Source organism: Ahaetulla prasina, chromosome 4, assembly GCF_028640845.1.
Source record: "Ahaetulla prasina isolate Xishuangbanna chromosome 4, ASM2864084v1, whole genome shotgun sequence".
Lineage (NCBI taxonomy): Eukaryota > Metazoa > Chordata > Lepidosauria > Squamata > Colubridae > Ahaetulla > Ahaetulla prasina.
Window position 1 is genome coordinate 84,346,833 of NC_080542.1, and position 18,572 is coordinate 84,365,404.

General features: G+C 40.4%; 2 protein-coding genes across 16 annotated transcripts in view; one reads left to right on the forward strand and one right to left on the reverse strand.

The window, feature by feature from the left end:
- The window catches only part of LOC131198732 (uncharacterized), a 31,069-nt gene extending 14,352 nt beyond the window's left edge, over positions 1-16,717 (reverse strand). Inside the window, exons 1-2 of the mRNA XM_058183704.1 lie at positions 16,590-16,717; positions 8,917-9,101 (exon numbers count right to left, since the gene is read on the reverse strand). Coding sequence (XP_058039687.1) covers positions 8,917-9,093 — 177 coding nt within the window. The 5' untranslated portion in view covers positions 9,094-9,101; positions 16,590-16,717. The remainder of the gene's footprint in view (positions 1-8,916; positions 9,102-16,589) is intronic.
- Positions 16,707-18,572, forward strand: part of LARS2 (leucyl-tRNA synthetase 2, mitochondrial) — a 344,490-nt gene continuing 342,624 nt past the window's right edge. For 7 of the 15 annotated variants that reach the window (XM_058183686.1, XM_058183689.1, XM_058183698.1 and 4 more), the window contains exons 1-2: positions 16,708-16,815; positions 18,273-18,530. In XM_058183686.1, coding sequence (XP_058039669.1) covers positions 18,297-18,530 — 234 coding nt within the window. In that variant the 5' untranslated portion in view covers positions 16,708-16,815; positions 18,273-18,296. Of the gene's footprint in view, positions 16,816-18,272; positions 18,531-18,572 lie in introns of those variants that run through there. The other 8 variants (XR_009155147.1, XM_058183693.1, XM_058183694.1 and 5 more) reach the window with 5 other exon arrangements.

Here is an 18,572-nt window from a genome sequence, read left to right on the forward strand (position 1 = left end):
AGCCATGGCAACAAGTCAGCCAATAGGACCTGTTTTGTGACTGAGACACAGAATTTTAAACTCGGGTTTACAGGCTATGAACCTGGCTCGAAGAGCTATTACTTTAGTGATGGGAGCAAAAGAAAAGTGATTTCCAGGTCTACTAGCGTTGCAGAGCAAAATTGGAAGAGAATTGATGTCAACTTTTGGAATCATCCACTTAGTGACAGTGATCCACTTAGTGACTGTAACTTACTTAGTGACAGTGTCAGCATTCAGGGAGGAAAAACTGAAAAAGAACAAGAAAAGGAGTCAGGAGAAAATGATGACTCAGATATGAAGCAAGAGAGGGTTGAAACACAAGAGCAGTCAATGCCTCGCAGGTCAAAGTGATGAAACAAGGGGATTCCATCTGACAGGTATTCTGCTAGTGAAGTAAAGATGTGTAATGTGTGGTACGAGCCAAGAAACTATCAAGAAGTATTGGCATTACCTAAAATTGAACAAGTGAAGTAGAAAAAAGCCATGGACAAAGAAATGAAATCCATGGGTGAAAATAAAGTGTTCACATCTATTATTATTAATTATTATTATTACAAGGTTGCAAAACCATAGGATGTAAATGGGTGTACAAAAATAAAGTGCTACCCAACAATGAGGTCCAATATAAGGCAGGATTAGTGGCACAAGGTTTTTTACAAAAGAAAAACATATACTATGATGAGGTATTCGCACCTACGGTAAAGAGTGAAAGCATAAGGTTGACAATGGCATTGGCAGCAGCATGTGGTCATAAAATTTGGCAATTCAGCATTCCTCAATGCAGAATTAGAGGAAGAAGTTTACATGGTTCAAGCACCAGGGTATAAAATAAAAAGCCTAATGCTATGTATAAATTGAACAAGGCCATTTATGGGCTAAAGCAGTCAACCAGGAATTGGAATATCTGTTTGAATACAGTATTGAAGGGTTTGGGTTCAAGAGTTGCAAGGCTGATGGTTGCATATATACTGGAAAGTTACAAGGTGGGGATTGTCAATTATTAGCATTCATGGATGATCTTTGTTTCATTGCAAAAGATGTGTCACAGGTAAAAGAATTTGCTAATCAATCAGAGGAAAAGTTTGGATTGAAAGATTTGGGTGAAATACAAAACTATCTTGGTGTAGATACAAAAAAATGAGAAAGGTGGTTATGTTCTCAGTCAAAGAAGAAAAACTGAACAGCTATTGGAGAGATATAACATGAAGGAATGCAATTCTGCTCCAACACCTATGAGCACAGATTTTCACAACAATCTGGGTGAGGACAAAAGTGAAGCCTGTGATCAAGAGATATATCAGTCAGCAATAGGGAGCTTGCTATATCTGTCACAATGGTCTAGACCAGACATAGCTTGTGCAGTAAGCATCTTAAGTCATTTTACTGCTGCCCGAAGGCAATTGCATTGGATGGATGTAAAAAGAATTCTCAGGTATTTGAAGGTAACTCTGAATTTGGGTCTTCAAATACAGGTCTCTGAAGAATTAAAATTGAAATGTTATGTTGACAGTGATTATGCCAATGATGTAAAAACCAGAAAGTCCAATTGTAGGATTGTAGTATAGTTTGGAGGGGCTTTAATTGGTTGGAAGTCCAGAAAACAAGCAACTGTAGCTATTTCTACTGTGGAGGCAGAATATATATTGCCCTGTCTGAAAATTTCCAAGGCTCTGCGCATGCGCAAGATGGCGGCTTGCTAGAAGATCGGAGCCGCCGATGGGATGTTCTTCGTTGGATGGCAGTGTCCAGGTGGCTAGCCGAGCTGCTTGCGCCCTCTGGCCCGCTTTACCATCCTCTCGGCAGCTGTGGGAGAGGTCTGCGGGCCTTCTCGGACTCACGGCTGCCGAGAATGAGGCCGGGAGGGCGAGGGCGAGCGGCGGACATTACTCCGGGCGTGAGGTGAGGCCGCGGCTCGTCGTTCGTTGCTGATAGATGAGGCCGCGGCTGTTCTTCTGCTTTTTCGCACCGGAATAACTTTTCCTGCATTGGATTAAGTACGGTGTCTCGCCCGCCCCCTGGACTTGTTTTTAGGTGTGAGGGGGATGGAGGGTTGTTTCCGGCCCCCCCACTGCCCTCCCTGTATGAGACTTGCCTCTAGGCCGTCCTTTATTCCGCTCCTTACCGCGCTTGGGACCTGCGGCATTTTACAACATGTCGGCCCTCTTCGGAGGTACCTGGCCTGGTTCTTGGAAAAGGCCTGGACCTGTGGAGCGGTCAGGCCTTTGGACAAGATCTGGAGTTCTTGGAGCGAGGGGCTGGCCTGGAGAGATCTCTAGTCTTGGACCATCCTGGTGGAGGGGAGTGGTGTGGTGGGCATTGGAGGCGTCCTGGCCTATATGGGCCTGCTTTATTCCACTATTTTAATGTGCATTGTCATCAGCACTTTACATCGCCTTTTGGGATTCTTTGGCTATGATTGTTCCCTTGGAACTGTGGTGGAAGAGGCTTGGAGACCGGCTTGCGATCTGCCGGGGGACTTATCCAGAAATGACTGAAAAAGAGATACCGATGGCGATGTTAGAAGAACTACCTACCTCATTTTCAATGGATTTTAGGACTGAGTCACTTCCATCTTTCTCCATTTTTATATCATTTGTCATCATGTACCAGCCACCATTTGACGAGTCATCAGAAAATGGGTATCCATTGGAGAAACTATTGTTTAATATCCTGCCGTCCTGGGATAGTTTAATCCCTCATCGAATTCTTTCTTCTAGCCACGCGATATTTATACGATATCTATGCGATATTCAGGACAGGAACTCTTGCGCCTGCGAGGTGCCCCCGCCTCGCAGGAATGGCCCGTTTCTTTATCAAGGGCCGGCCTCAATGACGGGTCTTGGGATCCACAGAGGTGGCATGCGAAGAAAAAGAGCCTTTGGGTTTTTTTAGATAAGGCATTTTTAAGGGGTGGGAGGGTTAGGGCGGGTGTTGGGGGTAGCCCGTCGGGTGGGGAGCCAGTTCCTGCGTGTGCTCGCGGCGGTTATTTATTAGGTTCGGAGGTTATGTGGGGGGAATGTGTTCCTTCTGGTGAGGGTGGTCCTATTTGTACGGTAAGTGGGAGGGGCAGATACGGCGGAAGGGGGGGATCGTATCGTTCTGTGGGGGCGCGCGCTCGATGTTTACAGGCGATTGCGCGCCCCGATCCCTCTGACTTGTCCCGTTCCCCGGATGGTCAAGACCCTCAGAGCCTGGGCCTTCGGCTTATGTTATGCAACGCACGGTCCGTGGTCAATAAGGCCCCCTTAATACACGATCTTATTCAGGGGGGCGCCGCGGATCTTATAGGCGTTACGGAAACCTGGTTGGGCACAGAAGGGGGCGTGCCCCTTGTTGAAATGTGCCCACCGGGTTTCCGTGCATTCCATCAGCCGAGGGCTCAGGGTAGGGGTGGGGGGGGTGGCGGTTGTGATTAGAGAGAGTCTGGAGCCGAGGGAGAGCACTGTACCTCAGATTGCCGGTTGTGAATCCCTCTTTGTGAGATGGGGTCATAGGTGTCAGATGGGCTTGCTGGTCGCGTACCTGGCTCCTTGCTGCGTGACAGCTGCCCTGCCCGAGCTCCTGGAGGTGCTTGCTGGGGTGGCAGTTGAGACCCCCAGACTCTTAGTCATGGGGGACTTTAACTTGCCATCTTCCGGCTCGTCATCGACAGCAGTTCGGGAGTTCACGGCTTCCATGACGGCCTTGGACCTGACCCAAGTAGTCGATGGCCCTACTCACACTGGGGGTGGCACACTGGACTTGATTTTTATCTCTGGTCAGTGGTTGAGAGATCTGGACTTGAAGGAAATAGTCATTGAACCTTTGTCATGGTCAGATCACTCTCTCCTTCGCCTGGACTTTCTGACCGCCATTCACCACCGCAGGGAGACGGAACCACAACGTTGGTTCCGTCCCAGGCGCCTGATGGACCCGGAGAGGTTCCGGACGGAGCTTGGGCCACTTCCTGAGGGTCTGGCTCACGGCACGGCTGAGGAACTTGTTGCGGCCTGGGAACGGGCCGCGGCGGGGGCCTTAGACCGTGTCGTGCCTTTGCGGCCTCTGACCCGGCGCAGGTCCCAACCGGCTCCTTGGTTCTCCGAGGAGCTGAGGGGGATGAAGCGCCGGAGAAGACGCCTAGAGAGTTCCTGGAGGTCTAGCCGTTCAGAGGCTGATCGGACACTAGTGAAGTCCTATAATAGGGCTTACCTATTGGCATTGAGGGAAGCGAGGCGTTGCTACGCCTCTTCCCTCATTGCGTCAGCAGATAACCACCCAGCCGCCCTGTTTCGGGTGACTCGTTCCCTCCTTCACCAGGGGGAGCGGGATGACCCGTTGCAGGGATGTGCTGAGGAGTTTAACGGTTATCTATACGATAAAATCGTTCAGCTTCGGGACGGTTTGGACCAAAATTGCAGTGACTCAGGTGAGACGTCTGAGGGTGGTCTTGGTGATATTGTTTGGGATGAGTTTGACCCTGTGGCTCCCGAGGACATGGACAGGTTGTTGGATAGGTTGAATGCCACCACGTGTTTACTGGACCCGTGCCCCTCCTGGCTGGTGCTGGCCACTCAGGAGGTGACACGAGGCTGGCTCCAGGCGATTACGAGTGCTTCTTTGGTGGAGGGTGTCTTTCCGGCCGCCTTGAAAGAGGCGGTGGTGAGGCCCCTCCTCAAGAAGCCTTCCCTGGACCCGGCTGTTTTAGGTAATTATCGTCCGGTCTCCAACCCGCTCATGCGAAGGTTGTAGAGAGTATGGTGGCATATCAGTTTCCCTTACACCTGGATGAAACTGTCTATCTAGACCCGTTCCAGTCCGGTTTCCGGCTCGGTTACAGCACGGAGACAGCTTTGGTCGCGTTGGTGGATGATCTCTGGAGGGCCAGGGATAGGGGTTATTCCTCTGCCCTGGTCCTATTAGACCTCTCAGCGGCTTTCGATACCATCGACCATGGTATCCTGCTGCGTCGGTTGGAGGGATTGGGAGTGGGAGGCACCGTTTATCGGTGGTTCTCCTGCTATCTCTCCGATTGGTCGCAGACGGTGTTGACAGGGGGGCAGAGGTCGGCTCCGAGGCGCCTCACCTGTGGGGTGCCGCAGGGGTCGATTCTCTCGCCCCTTCTGTTCAACATCTATATGAAGCCGCTGGGTGAGATCATCAGTGGCTTCGGTGTGAGGTACCAGCTGTACGCGGATGACACCCAGCTGTACTTTTCCACACCGGGCCACCCCAACGAAGCTATCGAAGTGCTGTCCCGGTGTCTGGAAGCCGTATGGGTCTGGATGGGGAGAAACATGCTCAAGCTCAATCCCTCCAAGACAGAGTGGCTGTGGATGCCGGCATCCCGGTACAGTCAGCTGAGTCCACGGCTGACTATTGGAGGCGAGTCATTGGCCCCGATGGAGAGGGTGCGCAACTTGGGCGTCCTCCTGGATGAACGGCTGTCTCTGGAAGATCATTTGACGGCCGTCTCCAGGAGAGCTTTCTACCAGGTTCGCCTGGTGCGCCAGTTGCGCCCCTTTCTAGACCGGGATGTCCTATGCACAGTCACTCACGCCCTCTTGACGTCTCGCCTGGATTACTGCAATGCTCTCTACATGGGGCTCCCCTTGAAGGGGAGGCTGCAGTTAGTCCAGAATGCGGCTGCGCGGGTGATAGAGGGAGCCCCTCATGGCTCCCGTATGACACCTATCCTGCGCAGACTGCACTGGCTACCTGTGGCCTTCCAGGTGCGCTTCAAGGTCTTGGTAACCACCTTTAAAGCGCTCCATGGCATAGGGCCTGGTTATTTACGGGACCGCCTACTGCTACCGAATACCTCTCACCGACCCGTGCGCTCTCACAGAGAGGGACTCCTCAGGGTGCCGTCAGCGAGGCAGTGTCGTCTGGCGACGCCCAGGGGAAGGGCCTTCTCTGTGGGGGCTCCCACCCTCTGGAACAAACTACCCCCAGGACTTCGTCAACTTCCGGACCTCCGAACCTTCCGTCGCGAGCTTAAAACACACTTATTCATCTGCGCAGGACTGGATTAGATTTTAAATTTATTGGTTTTAAATGGGTTTTATTATTTATATTGTTTTTAATAATTTGGCCTTGTAGAATAAGTTTTTTAATTGTTATTTTAATCTGTATTTATATGTTTTTTATTTGCCTGTGAACCGCCCTGAGTCCTTCGGGAGATAGGGCGGTATATAAATGTGATTAATAAATAAATAAATAAATAAATAACTTTTTTTCAGAGGTAACTTGGTACAACTGTTAACGGATTTAAACATAAAAGTAAATGAAGCTGTAACAGTGTTTGGGGATAATGCTGCTTGTATAAAAATGGCACCAGGTGACAGAGTAACGAATAGGATTAAACATGTGGATATTAAATATTGTAATGTAAGAAAAGCCATCAAATGTAAATTGCTTGCTTCACTGTTTTTCAGAAGACAATCTGGCAGATATAATTATCAAGCCATTGGGTGGAGTGCAGAATGGAAAGAATATTAAATTATTTGATTTTATGTCTATTCCAGTCGTAAAGGGAAGAGAATCAGTTTATAAGAATTTATGAACTGGAATAGCCATGGCAACAAGTCAGCCAATAGGAACTGTTTTGTGACTGAGACACAGGATTTGTTGTCTGAGCCATGTGAGAGTTCGTTTGTGTTTGCTGGAGAGCATTTGCTTACTTAACTCATTTTTTGCATCTGTCTTTACACAAAAGGAAAAAAACAATCCAACCTATCAAAAACAGCACCACAAAAAACAGATTAGGAACACAAGTTAAAATAGGGAAGAAAATGGTAAGTGAACACCTGTCTACCCTAGACAAGTTCAAATCACCAGGACCGGATGGATTACATCCCAAGGTTCTGAAGGAACTGGCAGACAAGATCTCAGAACCACTGAACTATATCTTTCAAAGATCCTGGAGCACAGGGGAACTGCCAGAGGACTGGAAAAGAGCTGATGTAGTTCCCATCTTCAAAAAAGGAAAAAAAAAACAGATCCTGGAAACTACAGACCTATCAGCCTGACCTCAATACCAGGGAAGATTCTGGAAAAGATAATCAAGCAACGAATCACCGAACACCTAGAAGCAAACAAAGTAATAACCAAAAGCCAACATGGGTTTGTCAAAAACAGATCATGCCAGACTAATCTTATTGCATTCTTTGACAAAGTGACAAAATTAGTGGACCAGAGGAATGCAGTCAATATTATTTACTTGGACTTCAGTAAAGCATTTGATAAAGTAGACCATAACCTACTACTAGATAAAGTAGAAAAATGTAGGTTAGACAGCACCATCACCAGATGGATTCATAACTGGCTGACCAACCACACTCAACGTGTAGTCCTCAATGGAACTACATCCACATGAAGGGAAGTATGCAGTGGAGTACCCCAAGGCTCTGTTTTAGGCCCAGTACTCTTCAACATCTTCATCAATGATTTGGACAAGGGGATAGGTGGGGAACTCATCAAATTTGCAGATGACACCAAGCTGGCAGGAATAGCCAAAACTCCAGAAGATAGGCTCAAGATACAGAAGGATCTTGACAGACTTGAACATTGGGCGCTATCTAACAAAATGAAATTCAACAGTGAAAAAAGTAAGGTTCTGCATTTAGGCAAAACCCCCAAAATGAACAGGTACTGTGTATGTGGTACCTTACTCAATAGTAGTAATTGTGAGAGGGATCTTGGAGTCTTAGTGGACAACCATTTAGATATGAGCCAGCAGTGTGCAGCAGCTGCCAAAAAAGCCAACATAGTTCTGGGCTGCATAAACAGAGGAATAGAATCAAAAACACATGAAGTGTTAATACCATTTTATAATGCCTTGGTAAGGCCACACTTGAAATATTGCATTCAGTTTTCGTCGCCACGATGTAAAAAAGATGTTGAGACTCTAAAAAAAGTGCAGAGAAGAGCAACAAAGATGATTAGGGGTCTGGAGGCGAAAACATATGAAGAACAATTGCAGGAACTCGGTATGTCTAGTTTAATGAAAAGAAGGACTAGGGGAGACATGATAGCAGTGTTCCAATATCTCAGGGGTTGCCACAAAGAAGAGGGATATTCTCAAAAGCATCTGAGGGTAGAATCAGAAGCAATGGGTGGAAAGTAATCAAGGAGAGAAGTAACTTAGAACTAAGGAGAAATTTCCTGACAGTTAGAACAATTAATCAGTGGAACAACTTGCTTGCAGAAGTTGTGAATGCTCCAACACTGGAAATTTTTAAGAAAATGTTGGATAACCATTTGTTTGAAATGGTGTAGGGTTTCCTGCCTGGGCAGGGGGTTGGACTAGAAGAACTCCAAGGTCCCTTCCAACACTGTTGTTGTTGTTGTTGTTGCTATTATTATTATTATTATTATTATTATTATTATTATTATTATTATTATTATTATTATTATTATGTTTCATCTATATAATGAATCCTCCTGAATTATCTGCCTATGTGCTGGCTGGATCGCTAGAAACTCCAATATAATTGCTTTTGAATAAATAGATATGAAAGAAAATAGATTTCCTTCATTCTTTTTCAATTAAATAGATAATCACAGAGGAGTTGTGCAAGTACAGATTCCCATCTAATAATCAATAGTAGTGTGAAAATAATAGGAGTAGAAGAGGGAGATGAGGAAGGAAGAGGGGTAGAAGAGGGAGAAGGAAGGTGTAGGGTGGAGGGAGGAGAGGATGTAGATAAGAGAAGGGGAGGAAGGTCTGGAAAGTAGAAGAAGGTAGAAGAGGGAAGAGAGTTAAAAGGAGGGGGTGGTGACTGGGCAAGCCCAACTAATTGTATATGACTGTACATTGGATGAGCTTTTGAATATGATTGTAAAAATAAAACTTTTTTATATAAAAAAAATAGTAGTGTGAAAATAGGACAGAAATCTGGAACAATCTTCTCTCACCTTTCCTAAGGCACGAAGACCCAGCTTTTTACACTGCTGTTGCAACTGGGCCCTCTTTAGTGTTCTGTAATCTTTTGAGGAAGTTGCACTGAGTGGAACACATGAAGAATCCTTGACTGGGGTGCATATCGGAAGGCCAGAAGTGTGTTTTGTAATTTTACGGCCTTGGCGGGGCATTTTAGAAACTAAACAAGAAACAGAAGATAATGGCAGTCAAAAGTATGCAAAACCAACTTTCATTTTTCTCCCTGTACAAAAAAATTTGCCCACTGAATTATTAGCAATTTCTACTTTCCCAGCAAGTACACTGGACTATAGATTCCATCAGTTTGAAGCCAATATGACTTATACATAAATATATCTGGAGGACACCAATTTTAGGATGCTTGATTTACTGGATGTGCAAATGGGTGTCAAAGATACATTTCTTTTCTTGTTACGTTATCGTACCTTTTCTTGCTATGTTACCTTACCTCATTGACAAGATTGCTTCAGAGCCTGCCTCTTCCTTTCACATTAAGATTTAGCAGAAAGATTTAGCATTTCAGAAAATTGAAAAAGGCAGAGAGAAGATAGACACAGATCTAATAGTAATCCACAATGATTTCTTTTTTTTTTTAAATATACTTTATTGAACTTTTTTACATTAAAAGCATAAAAAAAGAAAAAAGAAAAGCTTATATCATTTAACAGCTATTTGTGGTGTTTTTCATCTGACAATAATCCGTGCAATAATGACAAACATTAAATTCTACATATTTGTATTCTTATTTTATCTATTGATTATGCTTAGTAACTAAATATTCCTATCTCCTTTCCATCCATCCATACCACCGTTCCCATATACCATAAAATACTGATGTCTCTTTACCCTTCAGACTCAGAGTTAGTTTGTCCATTTCTGCGCAATTCATAATCTTTTGTATAATAAGTCTCTCTGAGGGCACACATGGCTGTTTCCAACATTGAGCAAAGGCCATCCTAGCATCAGTTAATATATGTAGTATTAAATATTTTATACTCTTCAAGTATTTTTTAAAAATCCCCAATAAAAAAAGTTCGGGTTCTAGATCCAATTGTTCATTCGTAATTTCTTGTAGCCACTTTTTAATTTTTAACCAATATTTACGTGATTCGGGGCAGGACCACCACATATGGTAATATGTTCCATCTTTATTTTTACATTTCCAGCATATGGGAGACATTTTGGGATACATTTTCGCTAGTCTCAAAGGGGGCAGGTGCCACCTGTAGAACATTTTATATGCATTTTCTTTGTATGCTGCTGATTTTGTTAATTTATAATTTCTGTTCCATATTTTCTCCCAATCTGATAAATTTATGTTATGTCCAATATTTTGGCCCCATGCAATCATACATCCTTTCACTACTTCTTCTTCCAATTCTACTTCTAGCAAGTATTTATAAATTTGGGTAATATTTTTTTTGTCTGGCCCTAGTAAAATTTTATCTAATTGCTGTGGTTTAAGATATATTCCATATTCTTTTATATCTTGTTTGTATCGATTTTGTAACTGAAGATAGGCCCACCAGTTAACCCGTAGTCCTTGTTCTTGGAGGTCCTGCAGTGTTTTTAATTTTCCATGAATATCTAATAGATCTTTATATTTTAGCATTTTATTCAAATCTAAATTATTGGGGTGAATCATCGCTTCCATTGTGGATAGCCAAATTGGGATTTTTGTATAGTGTTTCTTTTTAACTTTAATCCAATTGCTTATTAGGGAATCTCTAATCAAATGTCTGTGGAAATATTTTTGTTTCATATGGCCTGTTTCCCACAGGAAGGCATGCCATCCTCTCTGTAGTTCGTGGCCTTCTATAGCTAGTATTCTTTTATTCTTTAAATTAATCCAGTCTTTTAACCAAACTAGTGTTGCTGCTGCACTACAATATAATTCCCAATTTGGTAATCCAAATCCTCCTCTGCTCTTCATATCTTGTAGATATTTCATTTTTATTCTAGGTTTTTTCCCCTGCCAAATAAATTTTCCAATTGTTTTATTAAGGTCATTTTAAAAAGTCCTTTCTAATTTGACTGGAACAGTCTGAAACAAATATAGGAATTTTGGTAGTATGGACATCTTTACGGCTGCTATTCTTCCTGATAGTGACAGCTGCATCTTCTTCCACAATTCTAAATCTTTTTTTGTTTCTTGTAATAATTTGTTGTAGTTATTCTCCTTTATTGCTTTACAATGCGCTGTCAACCATATCCCTAAGTATTTGATTTTTCTTGTTGTTTGAAGTCCAAGTGATCTTTCCAGTTCTATTGTTTGTGGTTCTGTTAAATTTTTCGGTAGAAGTTTTGTTTTCTGTCTATTAATTTTCAGCCCTGGTACAGTTCCATATCTTTCTAATTCCTTAATTAGTGCTTGTCCTCTCTCTAGTGGTTCTTCAATGATAAAAGCCAAATCATCTGCAAACGCTTGCAGTTTATATTCTTCACTTCTAATTTTCAATCCTTTTATTTCTGGATTTTGTCTAATTCGTTCTAGTAATACCTCTAATGAAAGTATAAAGAGCAGAGGGGATAGGGGGCAGCCTTGTCGAACTCCTTTTTCTATATTTAAAGTTTGGGTATTTTCTCCACTGATTATAATTTTTGCTTTTTGTATCGAATAAATTGCTGTTATAATATTCTCAAATTTGGTGCCAAAGTTCATATCGTATACTTGTTGAATCATAAATTGCCAATTGAGATTGTCAAATGCTTTTTGGGCATCCAAGAAAACAAGGGCTATTAGTTTCTCTGGTTGAGCTTCATAGTATTCTAAACTATCCATTATTATTCTTAAATTGTTTCTAATTTGTCTGTCTGGAAGGAATCCATTTTGGTCTGAGTGTATATAATCATTCAAAATTTTCTTTAGTCTGTTGGCGATAATAGTAGCAAATATTTTATAATCTACATTTAACAGAGAGATTGGTCTATAATTTTGTATCAGCCTAGGATCTGTATCCTCCTTCGGAATTAGCGAAATTAGTGTTTCCCTCCATGTATCCGACATTTTAGCTGATGTTAATACCTCATTAAATAAATAAATCATTATTGGTCCTATTTGTTCTTCTATTATCTTATAGAATTCTGCTGGAAAACCATCAGGGCCTGGTGTTTTACTACTTTTCTGGGATCTAATTGCTTGATTTAATTCCATCATAGTTATATCCTTAGTCAGCATTTCTTTCAGTTCATCTTTTATTTCTCGAGTTTTTTTTTCCCTTAGATAGTTCCTAATCTGCTCCTCATCTATTTTTTCTTTCTTATAGAGATCTTCAAAATATTTATGTGCAATCTCTTTTTTCTTTTCTATTGTATATTGGTTTTCTCCATTTTCATCTTGTAATTGGTAAATTATTCTTTTCTCTCTCTCTTTTTTGAATTTATAAGAGAGCCATCTTCCTGGTTTATTTGCTTGTTCAAAATGTATTTGTTTGGTTGCTTTCAGATTTCTGACCAGTTCTTCTTGCTCAACTAAATTGAGTTTGTGTTTATAGAGAATCAGTTGTTCTTGTAGTTGAGAGTTTAATGGGTTATTCTGTAGATTAGTCTCTAATTTTTTGATTGTTTGAAGTAGATTATTTTGTTGAGCATATTTTACTTTATTCTTTTTTGCAGTAAAGGATATTATAACTCCCCGAATCACAGCTTTCATAGTATCCCATAAGTTTTGGGTCGATGTATATTGATTATTGTTTTCTTTAAAGTAAAAATTTAGTTCTTCCTTAATTTTCTTAGTAAATTCCTCATCTTTCAACAATTGAGTATTTAGTGTCCATCTTCTCCTTGGTTTTTTCCCCCCCTTCCAGCTAATTTTAAGCGGGTTGTGGTCTGCCCATGAATTCAATAAGATTTCTACTTCTGCCACTTCTTCTACTAGGTCTCCACTCATCCATGCCATATCAATGCGTGACCAAGATTTATGGGGGTTCGAATAAAAGGTAAATTGTCTTTTTTCTGAGTTTAGTATTCTCCATATATCTATTAAATTTAGTTCTTTAGTCATTTCTACAAATATTTTTGGCAGTTCTCTTTTTCCCCGCTTTCTTATTCTCCCCATTATAATCTTTTTGATAATTTGATATCGCATTAAAATCGCCTATGATACAAATGTTTTCCTTTTCTAATTCAATAATTTTGTCATATAGGGCTTTGTAAAATTCACTTTGATTGTCGTTGGGGGCATAAATTACCACTAATAGGATTTTTTAAAAATTTATCTGTATTTCTATTGCCAAAATTCTTCCTTTAGGGTCTTCAAATATTAAATTTGCCTCTATTTCTTCCTTAATGTACACCGCTATTCCTTTCTTTTTCTCCTGATCTGCAGAAGCTGTAAACAGCATCCCTAATTTGGGGCAATTTAAATATTTTTCATCAGTTTTTAGAATATGTGTTTCCTGTAAGCATATGATATCTACATTTTGTTTTATTAAATTTGCAAAAATCCTTTTCCTTTTTGTCATTGAATTTAGTCCATTTATGTTGATGGATAAGAGTTTCACCTCCTTTTCCATAGCCCTAGTTATCTTTCGCTTTTTGTCTTCTGATTGCTCTTATATCCCTTTCTGTTTGTTGTTGATTAGTATCTATTTCTTCTTGTTCTTTGTGTTTATTTTTTAGTTGGTCTTGTCTGCTTTGGGGATTTAGCTCTAAATCTTCTTTGCTACTTTGGTCTTCTGACCCCACCAGTTGCTCAAAAAAGTCCTGAGCTTTTTCAAGTGTATCTATTTTAATTGTCCTTTCCTCCCAAGTAACCAACATCCCTTCTGGAATCAGCCATCGAAATAAATAAATGATTTCTAGCTCCCAATTATTTAAGGAAATTTAGAAAAACTCCCAAAAATCACTCTCCATCTTATTGTGCTTTAAATCAGGGATTTTCAATTCCTGCCAAATTCCTGCTATTACATGCCAAGGAATTTATTAAAAATATCTAGAACTCTGGCGATAGAAAATTCTACATTCTAGTGACTTTTTTCTCCCCTTTAATCTCTCATAGAGGTGCATTAAATTCTTATGGAAAGCAAAGTTTCTGTGGCAAACATTTTGAAAGACTTACCATAGATCAAGATTTTTCAACATTGTGAAATCTAAGATGTGTGGACTTCTACTTCCAGAAGTCTCCACTGCTGGGGAATTCTGGGAGCTGAAGTTCATACACATTAAAGTTTCTTGGGTTGAGAAACACTAGAGCCATGATGGGGGACCTATGCCACATGTGGAAGCCTCTGGGAGTGGGTGGGGAAGGCCGTTTTGCCCTCCCCAGACTTCTAGAGAGGCTCTGGAGGCAGGTGAGAGAGAAAAACGAGCCTACCAGGCCATTGTGTGCTGGGAGCGGGGGTGGGTGGGTTGTGCACGCATGCACAGAATGGGGCACATAGAATTATGGGTGTGGCATGCGCGCGCACGACCTCCCCACTCCCCACCCTGGCACCCGATGGCAAAAAGGTTAGCCATCACTGCACTAGATTATACTATTATATTGAAATTTTTTTAAAAAAATGATGTAATAATAAGTGGATACATGCATAAAAAGACTAGGAAATATTTGGTTCTAATACTTAAAGCTTGCATTTTGACTCAAAAATATAATTCTATTATTTGTTTAAATTATATGGTTACCTAGTTGTCTTGTTAGCATTTTTGGGGCTGGATATTTTGATTATTGGCATTATTGGATTTTATCAGCATTGCTTTTATTTTTGCACTGCTTCTATTAGAGCAGATTTTATTTTATACAGGAAATGCTTACCTTATAACAGTTCATTTAGTGACCGTTCAGTTACACAGAACAGAAAAAAGTGACATGACCATTTTTCAGCTTTATGACCTTTGTAGCATCTTCATAGTCACAAGATCAAAATTCAGAAGCTTGGCAACTGAGTCATATTTATGACAGTTGCAGTGTCCTGAAGTCATGTGATCGTATTTTGCCAAGTGAAGTCAATGCGGAAGTCAGATTCACTTAACAACCATGTTACTATCTTAACAACTGCAAACATTCACTTTACAATTGTGGCAAGAAAGATCATAAAATGGGACAAAACTCACTTAAGAAATGTCTCACTTAGCAACAAAAAATTTGGGCTCAGTTATGTCATAAGTTGAGGACTATTTGTATTAAGAAAAAAACTTTTAATAAAAATATATTCTAAAAACGTAACACAATCAATGCCAAAAGGGAGAGAAAGGAAGGGGAGAATAGAAACCTATAACTTATATGGCATCCTACTCTGCATAACATTTTGCTTTTTTTTAAGTGGCAATTTTGTTTTGCCATATTCAATTGCTAAGAAAATATATATATATTTTCCAGAGAAGCACAAATTTCTAACTCTGATTTGATTTTTGTTTCCCTTCCCCTGCGAACTTTGGAAGAAAAATTAACAAACAGCCCCTGATTCAAATTTTATCCCAGAATGCAATGCCACGTTTCAGGAATAAGAAAGTGGAAAAGAAAGTGTAGGAATTTAGCACCTACCCCCCTCCTAGAAGAATGAAATATTTTAGAAAATATTTAAAAGGCAGAATATATTTCCCTGGATGAGAAATGGAGAAACATGTTTTAAAGACAAAGCAGCTCCCTGCAACTTCCTCCCCCCCCCACCTTTGTCAATGACCATCATTTGCAACACAATAGAATAGAAACTCACCACATGGCAAGGCTCAGGCAAGCTTGAGAGACAACCTACAATGTTAGCTAAGACCCCCACCCCCTGGGAGTCTTAGCAATCAAGATACTCTTCCTGCGCCCCAGAAAGTTCAAAACTCAGAAAAAGCATAAAACCAGGGAGCACACAGGATCTCAGCCTTTTCTGTTCAGGATCTCAAGCCATGTGATCCTGGCCACCATTAAACCATCTTTCCAAGCAGCCTCCATGTTTCCAGTGTCTTTGTCCCCACTTGGAACTGAACCCAGATGGATATTTCTTCCAACAAAAGATAATGTTGTTTTTATGAATTCAGCTTGTACAGGAAAAATAAAAATATAATCAAATTGTGTAATCCCACTGATATTATAACATCATATTATAACCGATCCAATAAAGAAAAAGGTTGTAATTGTAGAATTATAAAAAAGTATTCAAATCCATTAAAAAAAATAGGCAGTTCCGCACCCAAAAAGTACCTTATGATTCTGGAAAGAAAGAACACACATAGAATAGATAGAATAGAACAGAATAAGATTCTTTATCGGCCAAGTGTGAGGAATTTGTCTTTGATGCATATGCTCTCAGTGTACATAAAAGAAAAGATACATTTGTCAAAAATCATAAGGTACAATACTTAATGATAGTCATACAAGCAACAAAGTTACAGTCATACAGTCGTAAGTGGGAGGAGAGGGTGATGGGAACGATGAGGAGATTAATAGTAGTGCAGATTTAGTAAATAGTTTGACAGTGTTGAGAGAATTATTTGTTTAGCAGAGTGATGGCTTTGGGGAAAAAACTGTTCTTGTGTCTAGTTGTTCTGGTGTGCAATAGTACAATAGCAATACAACAGTAATTTCGGAGAACAGAAACATAAAAAAGTAGGGGAAACAATTTGAACTATCTAGAAAGCATCTTCCTTTAGGAAGGATCTCATTTATCCTTAGAATAAGAGGAAATGGAGGAGGTAAAGAAAGCTAAACATTTCAACTCACCTTTTCTCCTAGAACTCCCGATACGCCACTTCAGTCGAATCAAGCCCTAACCTCTTTTTCAAAGAGCGCATGTTTTCTAACTCTCCTTCTCAAGCTACTGGGGTGGTTGTGCGCCTGCGCGAGCCGGCCTTTTACTTGCCGAAGGAGGAGCGCAAATTAAGATGGCAGCGCTCATCCCGGTTGCTGGGTTCCTGGAGATGTGAACGACGCTCCTTCTTATTCCTTTGTAAGTACTGTTCTAAGAACGTTGCTTTTCTTCCTCTACTTGCGACATTGTCTCTCCCCATCCCCGTCGAGTTAGAGGCTCAGTCTGCATAAGTATCAATCGTTCTCCACTTTCTTTAAGTTAGCTTGCAAAGTCGTACGACGATTCCTTGAATCTGGGCAGTTTCCTTCTGATTCAGTTTTGTTCTGAAATTGCAGAGACAGCGGAAAATAGCTGGCTGGGTAATCCTGGGGTTTAAAGTCCAGGCATTGTGAAGTTACCAAGTTTAAGAAACGCGGCTCTAAAACTCCTACTCCTGCACAGGAAAGTACTACAATCTAATTTTTTAGTTCAAGAGGCCCGGAAGTATTAATATTTTATTGGTATAATATAATATTTATAATTAAAGTATTAATAAGGACATATATTAGAATATATGACACATTTGACACAAAAAGAGTAATTTATAGCCCATGGGATCATTCTGGATTATAACAATTAACTTCACTTAATATATGGCAGTTTCGTAGATTATAAATTGAGATTAACTAAAATGGTCATGAACGTAAGTGGAAAAAAAATCAAATTTCAGTGATCGGTTGAATGCTTACATGTGTCTCACAGAAGCAAATGACACCTGTATTTTTTTCCCTTTCGTATGTATCTCTACACTTGCTATATTCCTTATGGACAGTGCTTTTATCTTGTCTTTATTTTCTGCTATAATGAAACAGGGTTGTATAACTAGGCAATTCAATAACAGATTTTTTTTTAAAACTAAATTTATTAGCCATGATTCCTAATGGATGTGTTCATTTAGGGCACATTAGAAGATTCAGTTGTGAACTGTCTATATTTAGAAAAATATGTTTTCGTAGAGAACAAACTCTTATCTCTGAAAGTTAGATTTCAAGAGCAATTAATGTGAGAGATATCATTTATACTTTTTCAATTTGTCATTCTGAATGGTAGACTCATACACTTTCAAGAGGTTTCCTCAATATGTAAATCTTAACTAACAAACATTCCTTTGCATTCTCTGGCACACTGCCAATATTTATATCTAGAGGATTATAGATGAACAAATTTCATGAAAGCACAATCACAGTATAGTTATAGTATGGATATGCCTGCAATTAAAATTTGTTTATTTTAAGTGTATTCTCATTTCCAAAGGAAATATTGCATAGCAATAGTGTTTAGAAACTATGCAGTAACACAGAGTAACTTAAACTGCTTATTTTGTTGGCTTTTGGCTCAATTTTTTTTTTATTTACTATAATAACACAATTCCATATAACCCAGCCAAAGTATTAATAAAAGCTGATGTATAGATAGAATGCAAACCTATGATATCTTTGAAAATTTTTGCTATTAAAAATTCTCCAAAAAGTAATATTTTCTTAAACTAAATGAATTCATCTTCTCCTGAGAGCTAATTATTACTGAGGGTAAAAATTATTTCCTGTCTTCAATAGGATTGCCAATATACTCTGCACAGAATGTGGTTCCTCTGCAACATGCCATTTTTGTTTCCATCATGTTGGAGAAGACAACTGAGTAGAGTACTAGACCCAACTAAATGGCCGAATAGGCGAATCCTAAGATGCAGCAGAACTATTTTTAGTGAAACAGGAAAGTGGGAACAAAATTATACATCAGAGACCAGGAAGAAAGTTGAAAACTGGTGGTGTTCAAGAATAAAGGAATCATTCAGCAAAATCACAGAAACAGATGTAAGTCTTGCAGCAACAATTAAGATTACATGTTTAAAAGAT